This window comes from Musca vetustissima, unplaced genomic scaffold, assembly GCF_032173495.1.
Source record: "Musca vetustissima isolate MV318-11 ecotype Yass unplaced genomic scaffold, APGP_CSIRO_Mvet_v1 utg8833, whole genome shotgun sequence".
NCBI classification, from domain to species: domain Eukaryota; kingdom Metazoa; phylum Arthropoda; class Insecta; order Diptera; family Muscidae; genus Musca; species Musca vetustissima.
Genome location: NW_026879097.1, coordinates 100,965 through 124,747, shown reverse-complemented (window position 1 = coordinate 124,747; position 23,783 = coordinate 100,965). Strand labels below are relative to the sequence as shown.

The window sequence follows — 23,783 nt, the reverse complement described above, 5'->3', positions numbered from 1 at the left end:
GAGGGTGGTATTTTAAAGAATATTTTTTCAGGGTCTATCTGAGGCGTAGTTTATTTAAAGAATATTTTTTGAGGCGTAGATTTTTTAAAGAACATTTTTTAGGGTCTATCTGAGGGGTGGGTTTTGTAAAGAATATTATTTGGGGTCTATCTGAGGCGTAGATTTCTTAAAGAAATTTTTTTAGGGTCTATGTGAGGGGTGGATTTTGAAAAGAATATTATTTGGGGTCTACCTGAGGCGTAGATTTCTTAAGGAATATTTTTTCAGGGTCTATCTGAGGGGTGAATTTTCTAAGGAATATTTTTTTTTAATTAGTAAAATGTTAGTAAAAAACAAATAATATTTAAATTAATAAAAAGTCATGCACATACAATAACAACAACAAATGATAACAACTACAAAAAACCAACAATGCAATCAAACGAGCAACAACATAATTGTAACCAAATAAAAAAATTAAAAAAAAAACAGCACAAAAATCAAAAATTCAATTCAAAATCTTAACTTAATTTCAAACCAAAAAAAGAAAATATTGTGATTATTACCAATTGTGAGATCATTATGATCACGTTATTCAATTAAAAATAATATATTTTTGGCGGCATATATATATGTGTGTATAATTATTATTAGTTATGTAAAACTATTCTTCTGTGTGAGATTTCATTTTCTTCGTTCTTGTCTTTTTTTATTTATTTTTTTTAGATTAACTAGCAGTCATATATGGCTGTGTGTGTGATGTGATGTAAGTTCGTTTGATGATGTGTGCGTGAGTCCGTTTTAATTTTCAAAAATTATTCATCAGTCAGAACTTTGCCCCGCAAAAAAAGAAGTCGTCTAATAGACAATACGTCGACTTTTACTCGAGGGCTTTTGACTGTTTGCCTGATCTTTGCATTTGTGTTCTTTGTGAGCGCCATGTTTGCTATTCGAAGTCGCCGCCGCCGCTGTAGAGGAGGAGGACGAGGTGTTTATACGTGATGATCGGGATTTATTGCGTATGTCAACTACAACAAAAAAATAAAGGAAGTGAGGGGGAAGTTTTTTGTTTTGTTTAAAAGTTGTAATAAAAATAGAACAAAAAATAAATATTCAACTATTTTTAACTGAAATTTAAATAAGTTAAACAAAAATTCAAAATATTAAAAAAAACACAATTAATTAATTTGTCAACAAAAACTAGTGTGTGTTGAAATTTTTATACTAAATTTTCAGTAGAGAAAATAAGAGGAGAGATATGAAAAGTTGTAGACAAAAATATGTTTTCGGGATCTATATGAGGCGATTATTATTTTTAAATAAATTGTCAAGGACTATAAGATGCGTGGAATTCGGAAAATATTTTGTCCAATGACTATAAAAGGCGTAACTATAAAAATATTTTTTCAAGGTCTATAAAGGGTTGCATTTTTTAAAAATATTTTTTTATGGTTAATCCGAGTAAGGGATTTTTAAAGATATAGCTATATATGGGTGCTATATCATTACCCTTATATACTTTGGTCCGATTTAAGGTAAACGGTACATCAAAGTCCCTATATATCTTTGGATTTTCACGAAATTTTGCAAAGCGTAATGAATTAGGTCTAGAATGATGTTTTTAAAATTTCGTGAAAATCGGTTTAGATTTAGATATAGTTCCCATATATATTTTGTCCGATCTAAGGTAAATGGTGCACCAAAGTCCCTAAATATCATTCGATTTGCTCGAAATTTGGCACAGCGTACTGAATTAAGCCTAGAATGGTGTGTGCTGAGTTTCGTGAAAATCGGTTCAGATTTCGATATCGCTCTCATGTATATTTTCGTCCGATTATAGGTAAATAGTGCACCAATGTTCCTTTATATCCTTGGATTTGCACGAAATTTATCATAGCGTACTGAATTATGTTGAGAATTAAGTCCAGAACGATGTTTGTTAAATTTCATGAAAATCGGTTCAGATTTAGATATAGCTCCCATATATATTTTTGCCCGATTTAATGTAAATGGTGCACCACCGTCCCTATATATCCATTGATTTGTTCGAAATTTGGCATGTTACGTTTCGGGAAAATCGGTTCAGATTTCGATATAGCTCCCACATATACATATATATTAGTTCGATTTTACATAAATGGTGCACCAAACTCCTGTTTGTCCGATTAACACGAAATTTTGCACAACGTATGAAATTGAGACTTGAATGACGTTATTGCGTTTTGTTGACGGCCTGTAGATGAGGAAGTGGATAATCCTCGCCTCATTTGAAAGGAACGGCGGTGTCGTCTCGAAGTTCGCTACGGATTCTGCGGGAGAGCAATATTTGAGGAATAATAAGGGTGAGCTTTGTTGGGGAATGGAGAAACTCTGTTTCCGCCTCCCATCTCCAAAGCAATAAGCGGACAGCAGCAAGCACTAAACGTGGTGCAGATCAATCTGCATCACTGTAGAGCAGCAGCTGCTGACCTGCTACTCACCCTCTTTTCCTCAAATACGGACATCGCGCTCATCCAGGAACCTTACCTGTATAAAGGTAAGGTGACTGGCCTGGGCGAAAAAAAATACACGGTTTTGACCGCCTCCAATGAAGAGAAGGTAGGTGGAGGTGCTGAAAAATTGAGTTTAGTACAGCGATCGGCTTCTATCCTGATTACCGAGCGTTAAGAAGAATTTCCAACCTTTGGACATTCTGATTAAATTCCAGGCGGCCAGGTGTGCCGTGAGTCTCCGGGAAACGGATGCCTTGAAATCGGTGAACTATGGTCATGGCAGCATCCTAAACATAACGCCAGGTTGTGACCTCTTTAGGCGAATAGTCATATTACTGACTATGTTCCTTCTCATAGGGACTTTAATGACATCAAAGTTCAGTTTCCTAGTAGGGAATCCTGGACTAGTGGCTGTTTACCTCTGCCAGGTCCGTCATTCTTTACAGACGGGTCAAAGATGGAGGAAGGCACTGGCGCAGGGGTTTACTGTAGGGATTGTGAACATATAACTCATATAAACTCAACAATATCTTTAACGTTTTTCAAGCAGAGATTCTTGCAATCACGAAAGCGGCCGAGATAGTAAAATCACTTAATGAGATAGTAAAATACTATAAACTCAAAAGCAGTTCATGATTGCAAGTCCGCTTTTAATGATATACGACAGATAGTTAGTTTATGTTGGGTTCCAGGACATAGCGACATTGAAGGGAATGAGATAGCCGACGAGCTTGCTCGAGTGGGCTCACAGCAGGGATGGAAAATGAAAAATGTGTAAATGTACCAAAAGAGTACTTTTTTTAATAAAATAGTACTTTCTTCAAGAAAATAAAAAAAAAAACATTTTATTCAGTTTCATAAAGATCGATTTTCAGGATATCATCACATAGATTATCTTTTTGATGGTGATAATATGATAATTCTTGCTTCTTTCGATTGCATTTGAATATGTATTCTATTGACTAATTTTAATTTCACTCCCACTTTCTCGAAAGCCAATATACCCCAAACTAACATGAATTTCAGTTCCAAAGTGCTCTTGAAAATAATTGAAGTAATCACGACGACTAAGAATGTACACAGATAGCACAGAGTATGCCAAATTGAGTATCTGACAAACATATCCAGTTAAAAAGATTGGAACTGACAAATTAATTTAATGTTTGTAATTTCAATCATAACTGAACAGTTATCAGCGCAAACCTATTTTTAAAGATGAATATTGCAATCACATCAATATCTTTATCTGCAATACTTTTGCCGGTCAAAACCATAAAAAATTCTAATCCAAAAAATATATATCATGGTGTAATGAAGGATTGGAATGGTACTGAAATGGTCACGGGGGTACTACGGTACTTTTTTGGGTAAAAAAGTACTGAAAAAGAACTATTGTACTGAATTTTCCATCCCTGGCTCACAGTCGTCCAATTTTCCGATTGAGAGATCTGTGAAACCTCACATCGGCTATTTCATTGGCAGAATCCGTGCGTTCTACTGCGAGGTAGTCGGCAACAGATGGCTAAGAGAACCTGCTTGTAGAATATCAAAATCTGAATTCTCTCGTAAAAGAACGTCTTCGCTGCTGACACACAACAAGAGGGAGATCAAAATCGTTGTGGGGATTATAACAGGTCACTGCAAGATTAGATCTCCGACTTCGAAATGGGACTCCAATGGAGAGGATTACTGTCGTCTATGTGAGGACGAAGAAGAACTGGAAATAATTGAACACATCCTCTGTAAATGTACATCGCTGATTAGCATATGAAATTGATAATCTAGTCTTCTTCTCCAAAATAGACCCAAACCAGATCCTATGCTTTGTCAATGGCTTTGGCATGGCTAAAATAACCTTTCTTCCGTTCTTCCGTTCTTCTTTTCTAACTATCTTTTCTTCTTGCTCCTTCCCTCTCTCTTTTTCTTTTCTTTACAGGTAATATAAAAGGATGATCACGATGGACATAGTCTCCGAGTGGACGATTGTTATTAACAACCGTACATCCCTAACCTAAACTACAGTAGATCTATCATTAGGGGTGGAGTTGTTAAGAACTATTTTTGAAGCCTATATATATGCGTGGAAATACAGTCCGGACAAAGAGCTTTGCGGATAATTGGATGTTGATGATAGGAGGATTGCAAGTCCCGTTTCAGATGCAGACACCGATTTTTTTCTCTGGAGTTGGATTTTTTTCAAATAATATATAATTTTTCAAAGAGATCCCTAACAATAAATTTTCATATCTCTCTCCTCTTTTCCCTTTTCAATTCCCTATCCTAAAACACCTAAAATTTCAATATTTAAAAAAAATTTGTTTTCACACCTTTCGGCGCATAATAAGCTTGATGTGGCAGTTGTTGTTGCTGTTGTTGCGTTTGTGCATTGGACGGCAGGGCGGGTAAAGGCATTTGGGCACGTGATAAACCACTAGTTGATGAACCCGACCCAGCAGCCATGGCTGCACCACCACCACCCATATGTAAACCACCAGCACCGCCACCACCTGTTGGTGATGGACCCAAACCACCCGGTGGTGGTATATCAGCATACCCATGTTGTCCAGCTGAACGTGAACTGCTTGGTTGCCGAGATCCGTTGGAACGTGAACTGCGACCAGCACCACCACCTGAGGGTCTTGATGAAGAAGAAGCGGCCGCCGCCACACGACTGGCATGATTACTGCTAGACGAGGGTAGGGGAACAGCACCAGCGGCGCCACTGCTGACAGCACCTGAACGATGATGACGATCCCATTCGGGTGGATAGTTGCGATGATGGGCACGACTGTCGTGCACTGGCGGTGGTATGCTGCGCGGGCCAGCACTGCGGCCATGGGGATGGCGCTGGAAAAATAGGGAGAGTTTGAGATTATTATTGAAAATATGGGGGGTTTCATTTGACTTACCATTCTCCTTATTGTATTCATGGGAGCTCTTAAGGTTTCGGAGATTCTACGGGCTCTTCTCTTTTTAGGATTTGAACTGGGCGTATGCACGGCACAACATTTGATAAATATACCCATAACAATAATAAATGCAATGCCCAGCAGTACCACAATATACCAATTCTCCGTTATCCATTGGGCCACCGTCAATAGGGTCTCCTTGTTGAGTAGAAGATTTTTGAGTCGCAACAATGGACCATCAGCATCGACGGCACGACATTTCAGGAACACATCACAGTAACCTTGGAAATTATCACACGGTGACCCAGGGCGCAGACTGATACCGCCCTCGGGTAAACCAAATAGATGAGCAAATTCAGATGTACTACGGCATGTCGTGGTGTCATTGCCATTCTGACAGGCCAATTCACAGAGTTTACGTTTGTCGACATGCGGCTGCTGTTGTGAGGTTAAAAAGCATTCGGACATATTCCACAACAGGCATATGGAGCCGGAACACTCGCCGCGTATACATAGAGCAGTGCCGTTGTTACATTTTGTCTTATCATCGCGTGGCTTGGGTTCAGGGCACTCAGCTGTGGTGCCATTGCAGCTACTCGACCAGGAACATTCAGTTTCCTCTTTACATTTTTGATGATAGTTCGAGGGTACAAAAGTGCAGGAGTTGGGCAGACAGCATGGGCCCTGGGAGGGTGAGCATTGGGTCTTGGCACGTCGCGTGCAACCTCGAGCTGAACTATTCAAGGAGAGGTCATATTCGCTAATTAGACGAGGATAGCAACATTTGTCCTTGCATTCATCCTCATTGAAGCCGCAATCGCATTCTTCACCTTGTTCCACGATTTTATTGCCACAGAAGGCTCCCTCGGATACCTTGAAACAATCACGTTTCATATTGCCCACAAGAACATCGAGGACATTGGATATATTCCGTATGGAACAGGAGGAGAATTTTGAGTTGTTGGGACGATCACCGGATGTGGCACTGGCGAACATAATGTAATTGCCGTTCATGCCGCCCGGACGGCATTCTTGGGGGTAGTCGTGCTGTAGGAGAAGAAAAAAAGAGAAGATCAAGGTGAGAATCTGAGAGAATTTTATGGAGAAATTCCTCTACTTACCGGTGATCCAAAATTATGCCCAATTTCATGGGCCAGTGTCAGCTGTGAAACCTTGGGCGGCACCCGACTATTATAGTTGACAAAGGTGATGATGCCGGTATTCAGCGACCTCTTGGTACTTTGATATTGACCACCCACTGTCTCCGTGTAGGTTTTATATTTTTCACAAATACCTCCTGAGGCTCCAGAGGCACTGGCCACCCAGGCCAAACCCAAAGTGCCACCGGTAAAATCACGATAGGTGAATACATAGGCCAAACAGAAGTCCGAATGATCCTCTAATGAATGGAGATTAAGGAAATTCGAAACATCCATATGTTCATTGCAAAAGGCATTATGGGGCCCGTTATAGGAGGAACGGCAGGCTGAGTCATCATCAATTTTGATGCGTTGTACCTGTGGAGGAAAAAATGGAGGAAACGGAAATTATGATTAATGCAAACGATGATGATGATAAACAAAAACAAACATAACCCTCCGAACACATATGCACGCACACACTCTCGTACACACACATAAACAGGAAATTGCAGTTTAAGCCATAAATCGCCAGGATTGTTTCGGCGGATTTTTTTCCTACACCCACCACTTAAAAGTAAAGGTTGGGGGAGGGGGCGGTATACAAATTGTATTGTGGTCTGGTCGGACTGGCGGGTTGCCTTACGGATGATGAATTAATTAAAAATTCGTGTAAGCACTTTCCGATGGTAGAGTGGTTGAGAGCATGCCGGACAATCTGTGGATTTATTGGATTGTCAACCATTTTTCCATATTATGACCCAACGACATCGTCATCGGATTCAGCCAGCCAGCATCCGGAACATGGTGGCCACCACAATTCGTTGTTAACATTGTGTACATCTTGTTAAAAAAAAATATATGCGACAAAATGAGTGTGCTGTGTTCCGAGGGTTATGATGATGAGCTCGACCACCTCCGCCTGAAGATGGATGCAGGGTTCAAAGGCTGTGAGGCACATAATTAAGTAAATCTTACCTCAAAGCGTATATTACGATGTTCGGTGCGTCCATCGAATTTGGTGTTGCGATAAATATAATTAACCGCTGTGACATGATGGGCTATTAACGAGGTAATTTCCTCACGGGTTTTTATGTCACGTTCGTATTTGTGGGTGCGATCGTGCTGGAAAAGAGAAAAAAGAATGAAAACAACTGATTACAGGAACTGTAGAACTAAGAGAATATTTTTGGATTTTTTTTCAAAAAATATATTTTATGGCATACTTTTAGGGGTGGATTTTTTAAATAAATATTTTTGAGGACCAACAAGAGGCGTGGGTGGCGTAGGGGATGATAGATACCAAGCAATGGCTCTGATTGGCTTTAACATGGTGAATCTTGGTCCCTCTATCATCTCAATTGTGGACACTGACCTCCCCGCGGTGCCACATGGGGTAGCTATTTTTATCACCCGATGAAATAGTGAGCTAATATGTGCCGCGAGTTCACCCATAAGAACTATAAAAAATGGAAACTCGGAACACCCAACCTACTATGCAAAAAGCAAAGAGAAAGAAAATCAAACCCCCCTAACGTTGACGACCCCTGCAAACTTATAAAGGACCACGATCTGCGAATCTGCACTTGAAATGTGCGCACGTTGTACAGTACAGGTGCAGTGTTCGCTTTGGCGGATGTTCTCAAGAAGTACAAAACTGATATTATTGCCATACAGGAAATGCGATGGAAAGGGACTGGGGCGTAAGTAAATCAGATGATTACGCCCTGTATTATAGCTGCCATGAAACGAGACATGAATTTGGCTGCGGATTTATGATCAACAGGAGAATAAAAGACCTCGTCTCCAGATTACCTCCAGTAGATGAGCGAATTGCTATAATCCGTATAAAAGCGAAGTTCTTCTACATCAGTCTCATGCTCCGACCGAAGACAAAGATCAGCAGAACAAAGACATATTTTTTGAGCACCTAGAAACAGCATATAATCGCTGCCCTGGTCATGACATTAAAATTCTGCTAGGAGATTTAAATGCAAACACGTAATGCGATGGAGAACTATCGGGAGAAAAGGAGAGAGGAGAAACGCATTTTCAGAAGAAAGAACATGAACAACGTGATCAAATCGAGATGTACAGGAGTCAGAATGAAGTCCGAAAATTCTCCCAACGAGTAAAATACCAAACCGAAGGCTTTGGTGCAGGCACATCCTCCTGTAGCGATGAAGAAGGAAAACTGGTGACAGATACAGACATCGTGCTGAGGAACTGGAAGGAGCATTTTGAAAAAATTCTGGTATCAAATAGTAGCAGTGAACTGGATAACTCAGAACCAATAACTTTATACGATCATCTAAGGTGTATACCACCTAGCCAAGATGAGGTCAGAATAGCAATCAATCGGCTGAAGAATAGTAAAACAGTAGGTGCCGATGGGTTACAAGTCGAACTACTCAAGACTGGTTGTCAGATGCTGGTAAGGAACATGTACCAGCTGATTACAATTTGGCTAGAAGTATGCATGCCCAATGATTGGATCCTCAGCATCCTGTGTTACGTGCACAAAAAAGGAGACAAGACGATATGTGCCAACTATAGAGGAATTAGCCTTCTTCCCAGCGTGCTGTGTGAACGACTGAAGCCAATGTTCAATGGCATTATTGGACCATACCAATGCGGCTTCAGACCTAGCAAATCCACCATTGACGAGATTTTCACACTGCGCCAAATCCTGGAAAAAACCCACGAAAAACACATCGACACATTCCACCTATTCGTCGATTATAAAGCCGTATTCGGCAGCCCTATCCGTTCAGAGGTATTTAAAGCCATGTCTGCGTTCTGCATTCCTGCAAAATTAATACGGCTATGAAGGATAACTTTAAGTGGCACAAGATCAGCAGTTAAAGTCGGAAAAGGACCTCTCGGAGCCCTTTAATATAGAACGAGGATTCAGGCAAGATGACAGATTGTGGTGTGACCTTTTTAACATCCTGCTGAAAAGGTCATATGAGACGCAAAGGTGAACAGAAATGGCACCCTGTACACCAAACAACACATGTTACTCGCCTATGCCGTGACATCGATATAATGGGTCGAACAATGCGAGCGATAACAGCCACCTTTGAACAAATTGAGAAGGAGTCTGCCAAAGTGGGTCTGGCAGTAAACGGCGAGAAGACCAAGCTGATGGTATCAACGCGCCAGACGTCCAGTAGACTCGGACCAACTGTGGAACTTGAGAACTACAACTTCGAGGTATTTGAAGATTTTATATATCTTGGTACCGCCATAAATGAAACGAATGACATGAATTTTGAAATTCGCAGAAGGATAGTGATGGCCAACCGATGCTACTATGGTCTGAGCAAACAACTCAAAAGCAAGGTCACCTCCCGCCAGACCTAACTCACACTCTACAGGACGCTGATACTATCCGTGCTGTTATATGGTTCTGAAGCATGGGTACTTGCGCAGGCAGATGAGGCAGCTCTTGGAGTGTTTGAGAGAAAAATTCTACGAAAGATCTATGGGCCGATCTGCGTTGACGGTGAATATCGCCGTCGAATTAACGATGAGTTGTACCAGTTATTCTCGGACATTGACATTGTTAGACGTATTGAGCTGCAGCGACTACGTTGGCTGGGTCATGTTGTGAGGATGGATGAAGATGCTCCAGCCCAGAAGGCATATAAAAGTGAACCAGCAGATGGTTCACGCAGAAGGGGAAGGCCACGAATAAGATGGAAAGATCAAGTGGAAGATGACATTGCGGAATGTGGTCCTTCAAATTGGAAATCTTTTTATACCCTTCACCACACTGTGGTACAGGGTATTATTATGTCCGTTCATCCGTTCGTCCGTTTGCCCATGTTAAATTGTAAACAAAGTACAGGTCGCAATTATGATCAAGGACGAACCCTATTGAAATTGGGAAAAATCGGTTCAGATTTAGATATAGCTCCCATATATATTTCCGTCCGATTTGATGTATACGGTCATTATATATTTTTCGATTTGCACGAAATTTGGCACAGACTAATGATGTGTGTTGAGTTTCGTGAAAATCGTTTCAGATTTAGATATAGCTACCATATATATTTTCGTCCGATTTTAGGTAAATTATGTACCAAAGTCCCTACATATATTTCGATTTGCACGAAATTTGGCATAGCGTACTGAACAAATTCTAGAATGATTTGTGTTAAGTTTCGTGAAAATCGGTTCAGATTTAGATATAGCTCCCAAATATATTTTCGTCCGATTTAATGTAAATGGTATACCAAATTCTCTATATATCTTTCGATTTGCACGAAATTTGGCACAGCGTAATGAATTAGGACTAGAATGATATGTGTTAAGTTTCCTGAAATCGGTGCAGATTTAGATATAGCTTCTATATCTGACCAAATGAAAAAGTTAGTATCGGTTGCAGAATGAAATGTTTATAGATCCAATTTCATTTTACTGGTCCTTTAAAAATTCGACGTCTGTTAGCATTAATTTGTTGAATATATCCAAAGGTGTGAAGGGTATCATATAGTCGGCCCCGTCCGACTTTAGTTCTTTTCTTACTAGTTTTATGTTGCGTATATGTACTGTCATTACTTATACGCTTCATACAATTTATTTAATAGGATTTTGGCTACATTTATATATAAACTTTTATCCATTATCAAATTAAATTTTAGAATATTTTATTTATTCACAATATATGATGTGATATTAATCTATCACGAAATTTTATGTTTGGCTGAACTTTATGGCTCGTTTTTTCTTTGCATATTGAAAAAGTGAAATTGTTTTCTGTTTTTTGGAAAAAAATTGGAAAACTTTACATTCATCCCTTAATGAAAAATAAATAAAATAATAAAAAAAAAAAAACATTGTGTATCCAGACATTAATTAATCAAAATATGTAAATTGTATAGACTGATGGCAGCATAACTGAACTGCGGATTTTGATGTGCAATTTTCGTTGAATATCAAACACATAGACACACAGAAAAAATAAACAAAAAATAAAAAACAATAAAAAATGAAATAACAAATATTGAAAATAAAACCACGATAATGAAAATGTGTTTTGGTTTGATCAGCATCAGAACAAATCAAAAAAGACTGAAGGCTGTGTAAAGCCCTTGAGAGATATTAAATCATAAAGGTATTGCAAAGGTGGCTGGAATTGTTTGGGGGATTATATTCAACACCACCTCCCCCTTGACACATCATGTATATTCAATAAGCTATGCAGTGTCATAGAATGACAAAACCAAATAAAAATTTATTCTCATATCCGGAATTTTTAAGTGGTAGTATTCCCAACCATCCTCTCCAACGCCATTTGATTTGATGGCATAGCATATTCATTGGCAAAAGGTGGAATATTTATTCTAATGAAATTTTTATTTTATTCTATGAATATTTTTTTGTTTCCATTTTTGCAATTAAGGTTGGCTTATAAAAATCTATTCAAATAAATGGAAAATGAAAAAGGGAAGGAATGAAAATTTTGAGAAACTCAAGAATAGTCGCCAAAAAATATTTTTAAACCAGTGAGCAGAGCAGTATAGTCGGACGGGGCCGACCATATGATACCCTACACAACTTCCATAAAAATCTAACTTTCTGTGGTTCTATATTCTGCGATTAGGCAATATTTCGCGATATACACATTTTTGACTGGCTAGAGGTCACAAAATGTTACTAATATTCAGTACAGCCCCTCTAACATTTTAGGCGTTGTCCTTGACCATAACCGGAACCTCATGGAACATTTCAAAGCGATCAGGCTATATATCCGCCCTAAAGTGTGGTAATAGATTACTAAATAATATCTGAATACGTAAGCACCTGTAAATATTTAAGTGTAACTCCCGCATCCGAGTACCTACGACAATATGATTGGTATCAATTTAAAGGGCAACCACTCCTCTTGGATATACTATCAACTTCTCGGGCCTATGTCCTCCAGGAGTAAATATATACGCCATAGAATACAAATTTTGTAATTTTTCACACAAAAATCAGGGTCCATTTGACCCGCTAAATATTGACCGATCTTTATAAAAACAGGCATGCTTATTCTTTGGCCCAAACCCCTTCTCCATGTGAAAATTCGAAGTTCGGGCCATAATTGCGGCCTCTGGAGCGACCAGAAAATTGGACAAAAATAAAGTTTTTGGTCCATTTCATCCCCTAAATATTAACCGATCTTTATCAAAAACAATAGGGGTTTTCATTGGCCAGAACACATCCTACATGCAAAATTTCGTGAAGATTGGTCCATAACTGTGGCCTGTATCGTGTTTACAAATTATAATGGACAGACGGACGGACACACATGTCTAGATCGACTCAGCTAGTCGAGATATGCCGATCGGTATACTTAAAGGTAGGTCTAGGACAAATATTTCGCGGCGTTACAAACTTTTGGGGCTGCACAAAGCTATAATACCCTGACAACATAGTTGTGTAGGGTATAAAAATCCACGCCTATTGTTGGGTCCAGGCCTAAAGATAGTCCACAAAAAATATTTTTAAAAAATCCACGCCTATTGTTGGGCCCAGGCCTAAAGATAGTCCTCAAAAAATATTTTTAAAAAATCCACGCCTATTGTTGGGCCCAGGCCTAAAGATAGTCCTCAAAAAATATTTTTAAAAAATCCACGCCTATTGTTGGGCCCAGCCCTAAAGATAGTCCTCAAAAACTATTTTTAAAAAATCTACGCCTATTGTTGGGCCCAGCCCTAAAGATAGTCCTCAAATAATATTTTTAAAAAATCCACGCCTATTGTTGGGCCCAGGCCTGAAGATAGTCCTCAAAAATATTTTAAAAAAACCCACGCCTATTGTTGGGCCCAGGCCTAAATACAGTCCTCAAAAAATATTAAAAAAAAAATCCACGCCTATTGTTGGGCCCAGGCCTAAAGACAGTCCTCAAAAAATATTTAAAAAAAAATCCACGCCTGTTGTTGGGCCCAGGCCTAAAGACAGTCCTCAAAAAATATTTTTAAAAAATCCACGCCTATTGTTGGGCCCAGGCCTAAAGATAGTCCTCAAAAAATATTTTTAAAAAATCCACGCCTTTTGTTGGGCCCAGGCCCTCAAGAAATATTTTTAAAAAATCCACGCTTATTGTTGGGCCCTCAAAAAATATTTTTAAAAAATCCACGCTTATTGTTGGGCCCTCAAAAAATATTTTTAAAAAATCCACGCTTATTGTTGGGCCCTCAAAAAATATTTTTAAAAAATCCACGCTTATTGTTGGGCCCTCAAAACATATTTTTAAAAAATCCACGCTTATTGTTGGGCCCTCAAAAAATATTTTTAAAAAATCCACGCTTATTGTTGGGCCCTCAAAAAATATTTTTAAAAAATCCACGCTTATTGTTGGGCCCTCAAAAAATATTTTTAAAAAATCCACGCTTATTGTTGGGCCCTCAAAAAATATTTTTAAAAAATCCACGCTTATTGTTGGGCCCTCAAAAAATATTTTTAAAAAATCCACGCTTATTGTTGGGCCCTCAAAAAATATTTTTAAAAAATCCACGCTTATTGTTGGGCCCTCAAAAAATATTTTTAAAAAATCCACGCCTATTGTTGAGCCCTCAAAAATATTTTCAAAAAATCCACGCCTATTGTTGGGCCTTCAAAAAATATTTTTAAAAAATCCACGCCTATTGTTGGGCCCTCAAAAATATTTTTAAAAAATCCACGCCTATTGTTAGACCTCAAAAATATTCTTTTAAAAATCCACGCCTATTGTTAGACCTCAAAAATATTCTTTTAAAAATCCACGCCTATTGTTAGACCTCAAAAATATTCTTTTAAAAATCCACGCCTATTGTTAGACCTCAAAAATATTCTTTTAAAAATCCACGCCTATTGTTAGACCTCAAAAATATTCTTTTAAAAATCCACGCCTATTGTTAGACCTCAAAACAATTTTTTTTAAAAGATAGTCCTCAAAACAATTTTTTTTAAAAAATCCACGCCTAAAGATAGTCCTCAAAAATATGTTTTGGAAACTCCTCACCTAAAGATAGTCCTCAAAACATTTTTTTTAAAAAATCCACGCCTAAAGATAGTCCTCAAAAATATGTTTTAAAAACTCCTCGCCTAACGATAGTCCTCAAAACAAATTTTTAAAAAATCCACGCCTAAAGATAGTCCTCAAAAACATTTTTAAAAAATCCACGCCTGTTATTGGTCCTCAAAGTCCTAAAAAATAATTTTATTTAAAAAAAAACATAGGTGGCGTATGCGTGTTGTCAATATTTATACGCCCGCATGAATATTGAATTTTATGTTCCTGATTTCCCACTCTTAAAAAAATCATAAGTTCATTTAATTTTATTGTTATTGTTTGTTATCTATTATTTTTCCCTGTCATCAACTTACATCAGCGATTCCATCACGTATATGACGCCAAATCAATGGATCCGTTTGTATATACAGCGAACAGGTATTCTTATTATCTTCACGCCGTGGCGATGAGCCCGATGAACGACGTACACGTTCATGGACACGCTCATGCCAATCATTGTCGGTGGGTTGATAACGACGTCCCGTTTCGGGATCATAAAAATAACCGCTGGCACCGGCACCCGCAGTGGTACCATCATAATCGTCCTCCTCCTCGAATCGTGCATTTGCTTCTTTGGTGTATTTTACATAGGGATAGTTGAAATCATCTGTGGCACCATTGTTGTTGTTACTGTTGCGGTAGTGGTTGTTGGCATATTTTTTCGGTGGTTGTGCATCAGAGGATGTGGTAGTTGAGTTGTTGTTGTTTCTCTTCTGTTTTTTACTGCCGCCATGGCGTCCACCGCTTTTACTGTGGTCTTTGGTTATAGTCGTGGAAGCGGAGCGATTATCTTCGTCCGCATCATCATCATCGTTCAAAAGAACGATTCTATCTTCCACTTCTTGTTGGGTTGGCGGTGTACGCTTCTTGGGAGTTTTAATATCCTTTGACATGGGTTCGGGTAATTCTTCTACGGCTGAATTTTGTATATTCTCCATCCATTGGGATACTTCATCAGTAATACCGCAACCGGCTGCATGGCCTATAAAAATTGAAAAAAAGACAAAAGGAAAGGAATGAAACAGAATGAAAACACAAATCCAGTGAGTAATATATTTTTAATGAATTTAAAAAAAAAAACAGGATTGAGAAAATAAAGGAAACACGAATTACAACAATAAATCCCCATGAAGACTATGCAGAATAAGAAACAGCTGCAAAATAATATGCCAAGGATATTTTGTAAAAAATATTAAACTCCACAAGAATAAATTAAAAAAACCCAAGCCTATTGATACTTCTCAAAAATATTTTTTTAAATAACCAAGCCCCTAGATAGTCCTTTTTAGAGATTATTTTTTCTAATGGAAAATGTTGAAAAATAATCGGAAGAAATTTGTTAGAATATTAGTTTCCAATTCGTTGGTTCATGTGACGTATAACTGTTGTCAATACTTATACGCCGTATGCAATATTTTTTTAAATGATAGTCCTCGAAAATATGTTTTAACAAAACCACGCCTCTTGATAGTCCTCGAAAATATGTTTTAACAAAACCACGCCTCTTGATAGTTCTCGAAAATATGTTTTAACAAAACCACGCCTCTTGATAGTCCTCGAATTTTTTTTTTACAAAACCACGCCTCTTGATAGTCCTCGAAAATATGTTTTAACAAAACCACGCCTCTTGACAGTCCTCGAAAATATGTTTTAACAAAACCACGCCTCTTGACAGTCCTCGAAAATATGTTTTAACAAAACCACGCCTCTTGATAGTCCTCGAAAATATGTTTTAATAAAACCACGCCTCTTGATAGTCCTCGAAAATATGTTTTAACAAAACCACGCCTTTTGATAGTCCTCGAAAATATGTTTTAACAAAACCAATCCTCTTGATAGTCCTCGAAAATATGTTTTAACAAAACCACGCCTCTTGTCAGTCCTCGAAAATATGTTTTAACAAAACCACGCCTCTTGATAGTCCTCGAAAATATGTTTTAACAAAACCACGCCTCTTGATAGTCCTCGAAAATATGTTTTAACAAAACCACGCCTCTTGATAGTCCTCGAAAATATGTTTTAACAAAACCACGCCTCTTGATAGTCCTCGAAAATATGTTTTAACAAAACCACGCCTCTTGATAGTCCTCGAAAATATGTTTTAACAAAACCACGCCTCTTGATAGTCCTCGAAAATATGTTTTAACAAAACCACGCCTCTTGATAGTCCTCGAAAATATGTTTTAACAAAACCACGCCTCTTGATAGTCCTCGAAAATATGTTTTAACAAAACCACGCCTCTTGATAGTCCTCGAAAATATGTTTTAACAAAACCACGCCTCTTGATAGTCCTCGAAAATATGTTTTAACAAAACCACGCCTCTTGATAGTCCTCGAAAATATGTTTTAACAAAACCACGCCTCTTGATAGTCCTCGAAAATATGTTTTAACAAAACCACGCCTCTTGATAGTCCTCGAAAATATGTTTTAACAAAACCACGCCTCTTGATAGTCCTCGAAAATATGTTTTAACAAAACCACGCCTCTTGATAGTCCTCGAAAATATGTTTTAACAAAACCACGCCTCTTGATAGTCCTCGAAAATATGTTTTAACAAAACCACGCCTCTTGATAGTCCTCGAAAATATGTTTTAACAAAACCACGCCTCTTGATAGTCCTCGAAAATATGTTTTAACAAAACCACGCCTCTTGATAGTCCTCGAAAATATGTTTTAACAAAACCACGCCTCTTGATAGTCCTCGAAAATATGTTTTAACAAAACCACGCCTCTTGATAGTCCTCGAAAATATGTTTTAACAAAACCACGCCTCTTGATAGTCCTCCAAAATATGTTTTAACAAAACCACGCCTCTTGATAGTCCTCGAAAATATGTTTTAACAAAACCACGCCTCTTGATAGTCCTCGAAAATATGTTTTAACAAAACCACGCCTCTTGATAGTCCTCGAAAATATGTTTTAACAAAACCACGCCTCTTGATATTTCTCGAAAATATCTTTTTAACAAAACCACGCTTCTTGATAGTCCTCGAAAATATGTTTTAATAAAATCACGCCTCTTATTAGTCCTCGAAAATATTTTTTAACAAAACCACGCCTCTTGATAGTCCTCGAAAATATGTTTTAACAAAACCACGCCTCTTGATAGTCTTCGAAAATATGTTTTAAGTAATCCACGCCTCTTGATAGTCCTCGAAAATATGTTTTAACAAAACCACTCCTCTTGGTAGTCCTTGAAAATATTTATTTTGTTTCTAATAGAAAATGTAAAAAATAAGCAACAGGAATGTGTTCGAATATTAGTTTTAAATTTGTTGGTCCAGGTGACGTATGACTATTGTCAATACTTATACGCCGTATGCTATTTCTTTTAATGGGGTTGATATGCCACTAATTGGCACTTTTGTATGAGAAAAATGTTCTTATGATATGAAGAAAAGGCCTTGGAGACTATTTTTTCTATAAGAAAAAAATTCATCGAGCCTTGAGGTCTACTTTTTCTATTAGGAAAAATGTCGCAAGACGAAAGACGGGGGCCGATTTTTTTCTATAAGAAAAATGACTATGAGAACATTTTTTTTTCTCTTGAAAGAAATATATCCTCAAATCCAGAGGATATCTTCCCTCACCAAATACATTTGGCATAGTACATCGTACCATGTCGTTGATTTTATGTTACTTTCTATGCTGTTGCCAACCATAGCCTGTGGAAATTTAAAACCACCAAAGCTTAGAGTTAGTCGTTGATGTTCTTGTTTTTATTTTTGTTATCCCATTCGTTGTAGAATTTTCGCCCATTGGCAAAATTATGAAATTCTGTTGCATGTAATGCATTTTTTACTTCTGTGATGAAAAACAAAGCAAAAAACAACTCTCAACTTCAATCCGAAAGTAGAACAGGAATTGCATTCCCCGTATATCCCACCCTACGTTATATTATCCGTTAAATATATAAACGAAGTGCATAAAAGCAAAATACGAAAATATATTGAGTTAATATTCTATGAAAAGAAATTTATTTGCATTTTAAACAAAGGAGGAGGAAGGGAAGGACGTGGTAAGACGAGGGTATATGTGGATTACAAAAATATGTAAAAAAATAAATAAAAAATGAAATTATTTTCCTTGCGGATTTTTCGTTAAATAATGCTGTAGCCCATGTGACGTATAAGTATTGTCAATACTTATACGCCGTAAACAATTTACTTTAAATGGGCTTTGCGTGCAATTTCTTTGCACTTTTATTTGAGAAAAAAGTTCGCAGAGTCTAGGAAGCAAATTAAGAGAAATTATTTTCCTAGTGGATTTTTCGTTAAATAATGCTGTAGCCCATGTTACGTATAAGTATTGTCAATACTTATACGCCATATGCAAATTACTGTAAATGGGCTTTGTGTGCTATTTCTTGGCACTTTTATTTGCGAAAAAATCGCAGAGTCTAGGAAGCAAATTCGCAGAGTCTAGGAGGCAAATTAAGAGAAATTATTTTCCTTGTGGATTTTTCGTTAAATAATGCTGTAGCCCATGTGACGTATAAGTATTGTCAATACTTATACGCCGTAAGCAAATTGCTTTAAATGGGCTTTGCGTGCAATTTCTTGGCACTTTTATTTTAGAAAAAGGTGCGCAGAGTCTAGCAGGCAATTTGTTTTTGTAAAAATATTTAAATGAAAATAATTCTGTCTTGGGTTAAGCGAAATATCTCCTTTCGAAATATTAGTAAAAATGTGGTCTCTGAAAAAATTATACAGAAATTCCTAGGCTGCAGGGATAACCTTAGAATAATATATGGGGGAAAATTAGTGACCTATAATTTATCCTCCTGTACATTCTAAAACATCTAGAAAATAATATTTTCTATTAAAATAATAGGTCTCTCCATTTTGTGGCTATAAATTAGAGCTCCCACTGCATTTGGAAATTTCGCTATTGGAATTATGTATTTATTTCTGCATTCTTTTTTTTTGCTGTTGCTCTAAATTAATTCAAATGAATAATTCATTTTCGAATTAAGTTCAATTATTGTTTTTAGCGGCAGAGTGGGAGAAAAAAAAATACCAAATCAATAGCATTGTTGATGAAATTGCACAAAAATTGTAATGTATGGACTCACTAAAAATGGAACAAATGAAGTGGAAAAACTATTGAATTAACTAAATAAACATGGATGGCACAAAGCAAAATCGTATTGAAATTATATCAATTGGAAATTTCAGTAGTGCGACGGCAGCAGCAGACGATGACGGATTTTGATATTTTGAAAAAAATGCTGATTATTTAAATAAATATTAATTAAAATAAATTAGAAAATGATATTAAATAAATTATATAACAATAAATTTCTTTGCGGAGGACCAGATGGTGTATTAGTAATATTAATGAGAATACTCTGGCGTGGATTTATTTTTTGATAGAATATGGCTTTTCAAGGGCCAACTGAGGCGTGGATTTATTAAAGGGGCCAACTGAGGCGTGGATTTATTAAAGAATATTTTTTCAAGGGCCAACTGAGGCGTGGATTTATTAAAGAATATTTTTCATGGGCCAACTGAGGCGTGGATTTATTGAAAGAATTTTTTTCAAGTTCCATATGAGGATTTTTTTTATTAAAGAATATTTTTCAAGGGCCAACTGAGGCGTGGATTTATTAAAGAATATTTTTCAAGGGCCAACTGAGGCGTGGATTTATTAAAGAATATTTTTCAAGGGCCAACTGAGGCGTGGATTTATTAAAGAATATTTTTCAAGGGCCAACTGAGGCGTGGATTTATTAAAGAATATTTTTCAAGGGCCAACTGAGGCGTGGATTTATTAAAGAATATTTTTCAAGGGCCAACTGAGGCGTGGATTTATTAAAGAATATTTTTCAAGGGCCAACTGAGGCGTGGATTTATTAAAGAATATTTTTCAAGGGCCAACTGAGGCGTGGATTTATTAAAGAATATTTTTCAAGGGCCAACTGAGGCGTGGATTTATTAAAGAATATTTTTCAAGGGCCAACTGAGGCGTGGATTTATTAAAGAATATTTTTCAAGGGCCAACTGAGGCGTGGATTTATTAAAGAATATTTTTCAAGGGCCAACTGAGGCGTGGATTTATTAAAGAATATTTTTCAAGGGCCAACTGAGGCGTGGATTTATTAAAGAATATTTTTCAAGGGCCAACTGAGGCGTGGATTTATTAAAGAATATTTTTCAAGGGCCAACTGAGGCGTGGATTTATTAAAGAATATTTTTCAAGGGCCAACTGAGGCGTGGATTTATTAAAGAATATTTTTCAAGGGCCAACTGAGGCGTGGATTTATTAAAGAATATTTTTCAAGGGCCAACTGAGGCGTGGATTTATTAAAGAATATTTTTCAAGGGCCAACTGAGGCGTGGATTTATTAAAGAATATTTTTCAAGGGCCAACTGAGGCGTGGATTTATTAAAGAATATTTTTCAAGGGCCAACTGAGGCGTGGATTTATTAAAGAATATTTTTCAAGGGCCAACTGAGGCGTGGATTTATTAAAGAATATTTTTCAAGGGCCAACTGAGGCGTGGATTTATTAAAGAATATTTTTCAAGGGCCAACTGAGGCGTGGATTTATTAAAGAATATTTTTCAAGGGCCAACTGAGGCGTGGATTTATTAAAGAATATTTTTCAAGGGCCAACTGAGGCGTGGATTTATTAAAGAATATTTTTCAAGGGCCAACTGAGGCGTGGATTTATTAAAGAATATTTTTCAAGGGCCAACTGAGGCGTGGATTTATTAAAGAATATTTTTCAAGGGCCAACTGAGGCGTGGATTTATTAAAGAATATTTTTCAAGGGCCAACTGAGGCGTGGATTTATTAAAGAATATTTTTCAAGGGCCAACTGAGGCGTGGATTTATTAAAGAATATTTTTCAAGGGCCAACTGAGGCGTGGATTTATTAAAGAATATTTTTCAAGGGCCAACTGAGGCGTGGATTTATTAAAGAATATTTTTCAAGGGCCAACTGAGGCGTGGATTTATTAAAGAATATTTTTCAAGGGCCAACTGAGGCGTGGATTTATTAAAGAATATTTTTCAAGGGCCAACTGAGGCGTGGATTTATTAAAGAATATTTTTCAAGGGCCAACTGAGGCGTGGATTTATTAAAGAATATTTTTCAAGGGCCAACTGAGGCGTGGATTTATTAAAGAATATTTTTCAAGGGCCAACTGAGGCGTGGATTTATTAAAGAATATTTTTCAAGGGCCAACTGAGGCGTGGATTTATTAAAGAATATTTTTCAAGGGCCAACTGAGGCGTGGATTTATTAAAGAATATTTTTCAAGGGCCAACTGAGGCGTGGATTTATTAAAGAATATTTTTCAAGGGCCAACTGAGGCGTGGATTTATTAAAGAATATTTTTCAAGGGCCAACTGAGGCGTGGATTTATTAAAGAATATTTTTCAAGGGCCAACTGAGGCGTGGATTTATTAAAGAATATTTTTCAAGGGCCAACTGAGGCGTGGATTTATTAAAGAATATTTTTCAAGGGCCAACTGAGGCGTGGATTTATTAAAGAATATTTTTCAAGGGCCAACTGAGGCGTGGATTTATTAAAGAATATTTTTCAAGGGCCAACTGAGGCGTGGATTTATTAAAGAATATTTTTCAAGGGCCAACTGAGGCGTGGATTTATTAAAGAATATTTTTCAAGGGCCAACTGAGGCGTGGATTTATTAAAGAATATTTTTCAAGGGCCAACTGAGGCGTGGATTTATTAAAGAATATTTTTCAAGGGCCAACTGAGGCGTGGATTTATTAAAGAATATTTTTCAAGGGCCAACTGAGGCGTGGATTTATTAAAGAATATTTTTCAAGGGCCAACTGAGGCGTGGATTTATTAAAGAATATTTTTCAAGGGCCAACTGAGGCGTGGATTTATTAAAGAATATTTTTCAAGGGCCAACTGAGGCGTGGATTTATTAAAGAATATTTTTCAAGGGCCAACTGAGGCGTGGATTTATTAAAGAATATTTTTCAAGGGCCAACTGAGGCGTGGATTTATTAAAGAATATTTTTCAAGGGCCAACTGAGGCGTGGATTTATTAAAGAATATTTTTCAAGGGCCAACTGAGGCGTGGATTTATTAAAGAATATTTTTCAAGGGCCAACTGAGGCGTGGATTTATTAAAGAATATTTTTCAAGGGCCAACTGAGGCGTGGATTTATTAAAGAATATTTTTCAAGGGCCAACTGAGGCGTGGATTTATTAAAGAATATTTTTCAAGGGCCAACTGAGGCGTGGATTTATTAAAGAATATTTTTCAAGGGCCAACTGAGGCGTGGATTTATTAAAGAATATTTTTCAAGGGCCAACTGAGGCGTGGATTTATTAAAGAATATTTTTCAAGGGCCAACTGAGGCGTGGATTTATTAAAGAATATTTTTCAAGGGCCAACTGAGGCGTGGATTTATTAAAGAATATTTTTCAAGGGCCAACTGAGGCGTGGATTTATTAAAGAATATTTTTCAAGGGCCAACTGAGGCGTGGATTTATTAAAGAATATTTTTCAAGGGCCAACTGAGGCGTGGATTTATTAAAGAATATTTTTCAAGGGCCAACTGAGGCGTGGATTTATTAAAGAATATTTTTCAAGGGCCAACTGAGGCGTGGATTTATTAAAGAATATTTTTCAAGGGCCAACTGAGGCGTGGATTTATTAAAGAATATTTTTCAAGGGCCAACTGAGGCGTGGATTTATTAAAGAATATTTTTCAAGGGCCAACTGAGGCGTGGATTTATTAAAGAATATTTTTCAAGGGCCAACTGAGGCGTGGATTTATTAAAGAATATTTTTCAAGGGCCAACTGAGAGGATTGGATTTATTAAAGAATATTTTTCAAGGGCCAACTGAGGCGTGGATTTATTAAAGAATATTTTTCAAGGGCCAACTGAGGCGTGGATTTATTAAAGAATATTTTTCAAGGGCCAACTGAGGCGTGGATTTATTAAAGAATATTTTTCAAGGGCCAACTGAGGCGTGGATTTATTAAAGAATATTTTTCAAGGGCCAACTGAGGCGTGGATTTATTAAAGAATATTTTTCAAGGGCCAACTGAGGCGTGGATTTATTAAAGAATATTTTTCAAGGGCCAACTGAGGCGTGGATTTATTAAAGAATATTTTTCAAGGGCCAACTGAGGCGTGGATTTATTAAAGAATATTTTTCAAGGGCCAACTGAGGCGTGGATTTATTAAAGAATATTTTTCAAGGGCCAACTGAGGCGTGGAT

General features: G+C 37.3%; 1 protein-coding gene across 1 annotated transcript in view; it reads right to left on the bottom strand.

Moving 5' to 3' along the window:
- Positions 1-837: 837 nt before the first annotated feature.
- The window catches only part of LOC133323895 (disintegrin and metalloproteinase domain-containing protein 10-like), a 60,048-nt gene continuing 37,102 nt past the window's right edge, over positions 838-23,783 (bottom strand). Inside the window, exons 4-9 of the mRNA XM_061532797.1 lie at positions 14,881-15,548; positions 7,498-7,644; positions 6,502-6,897; positions 5,381-6,427; positions 4,799-5,318; positions 838-1,007 (exon numbers count right to left, since the gene is read on the bottom strand). Coding sequence (XP_061388781.1) covers positions 838-1,007; positions 4,799-5,318; positions 5,381-6,427; positions 6,502-6,897; positions 7,498-7,644; positions 14,881-15,548 — 2,948 coding nt within the window. The remainder of the gene's footprint in view (positions 1,008-4,798; positions 5,319-5,380; positions 6,428-6,501; positions 6,898-7,497; positions 7,645-14,880; positions 15,549-23,783) is intronic.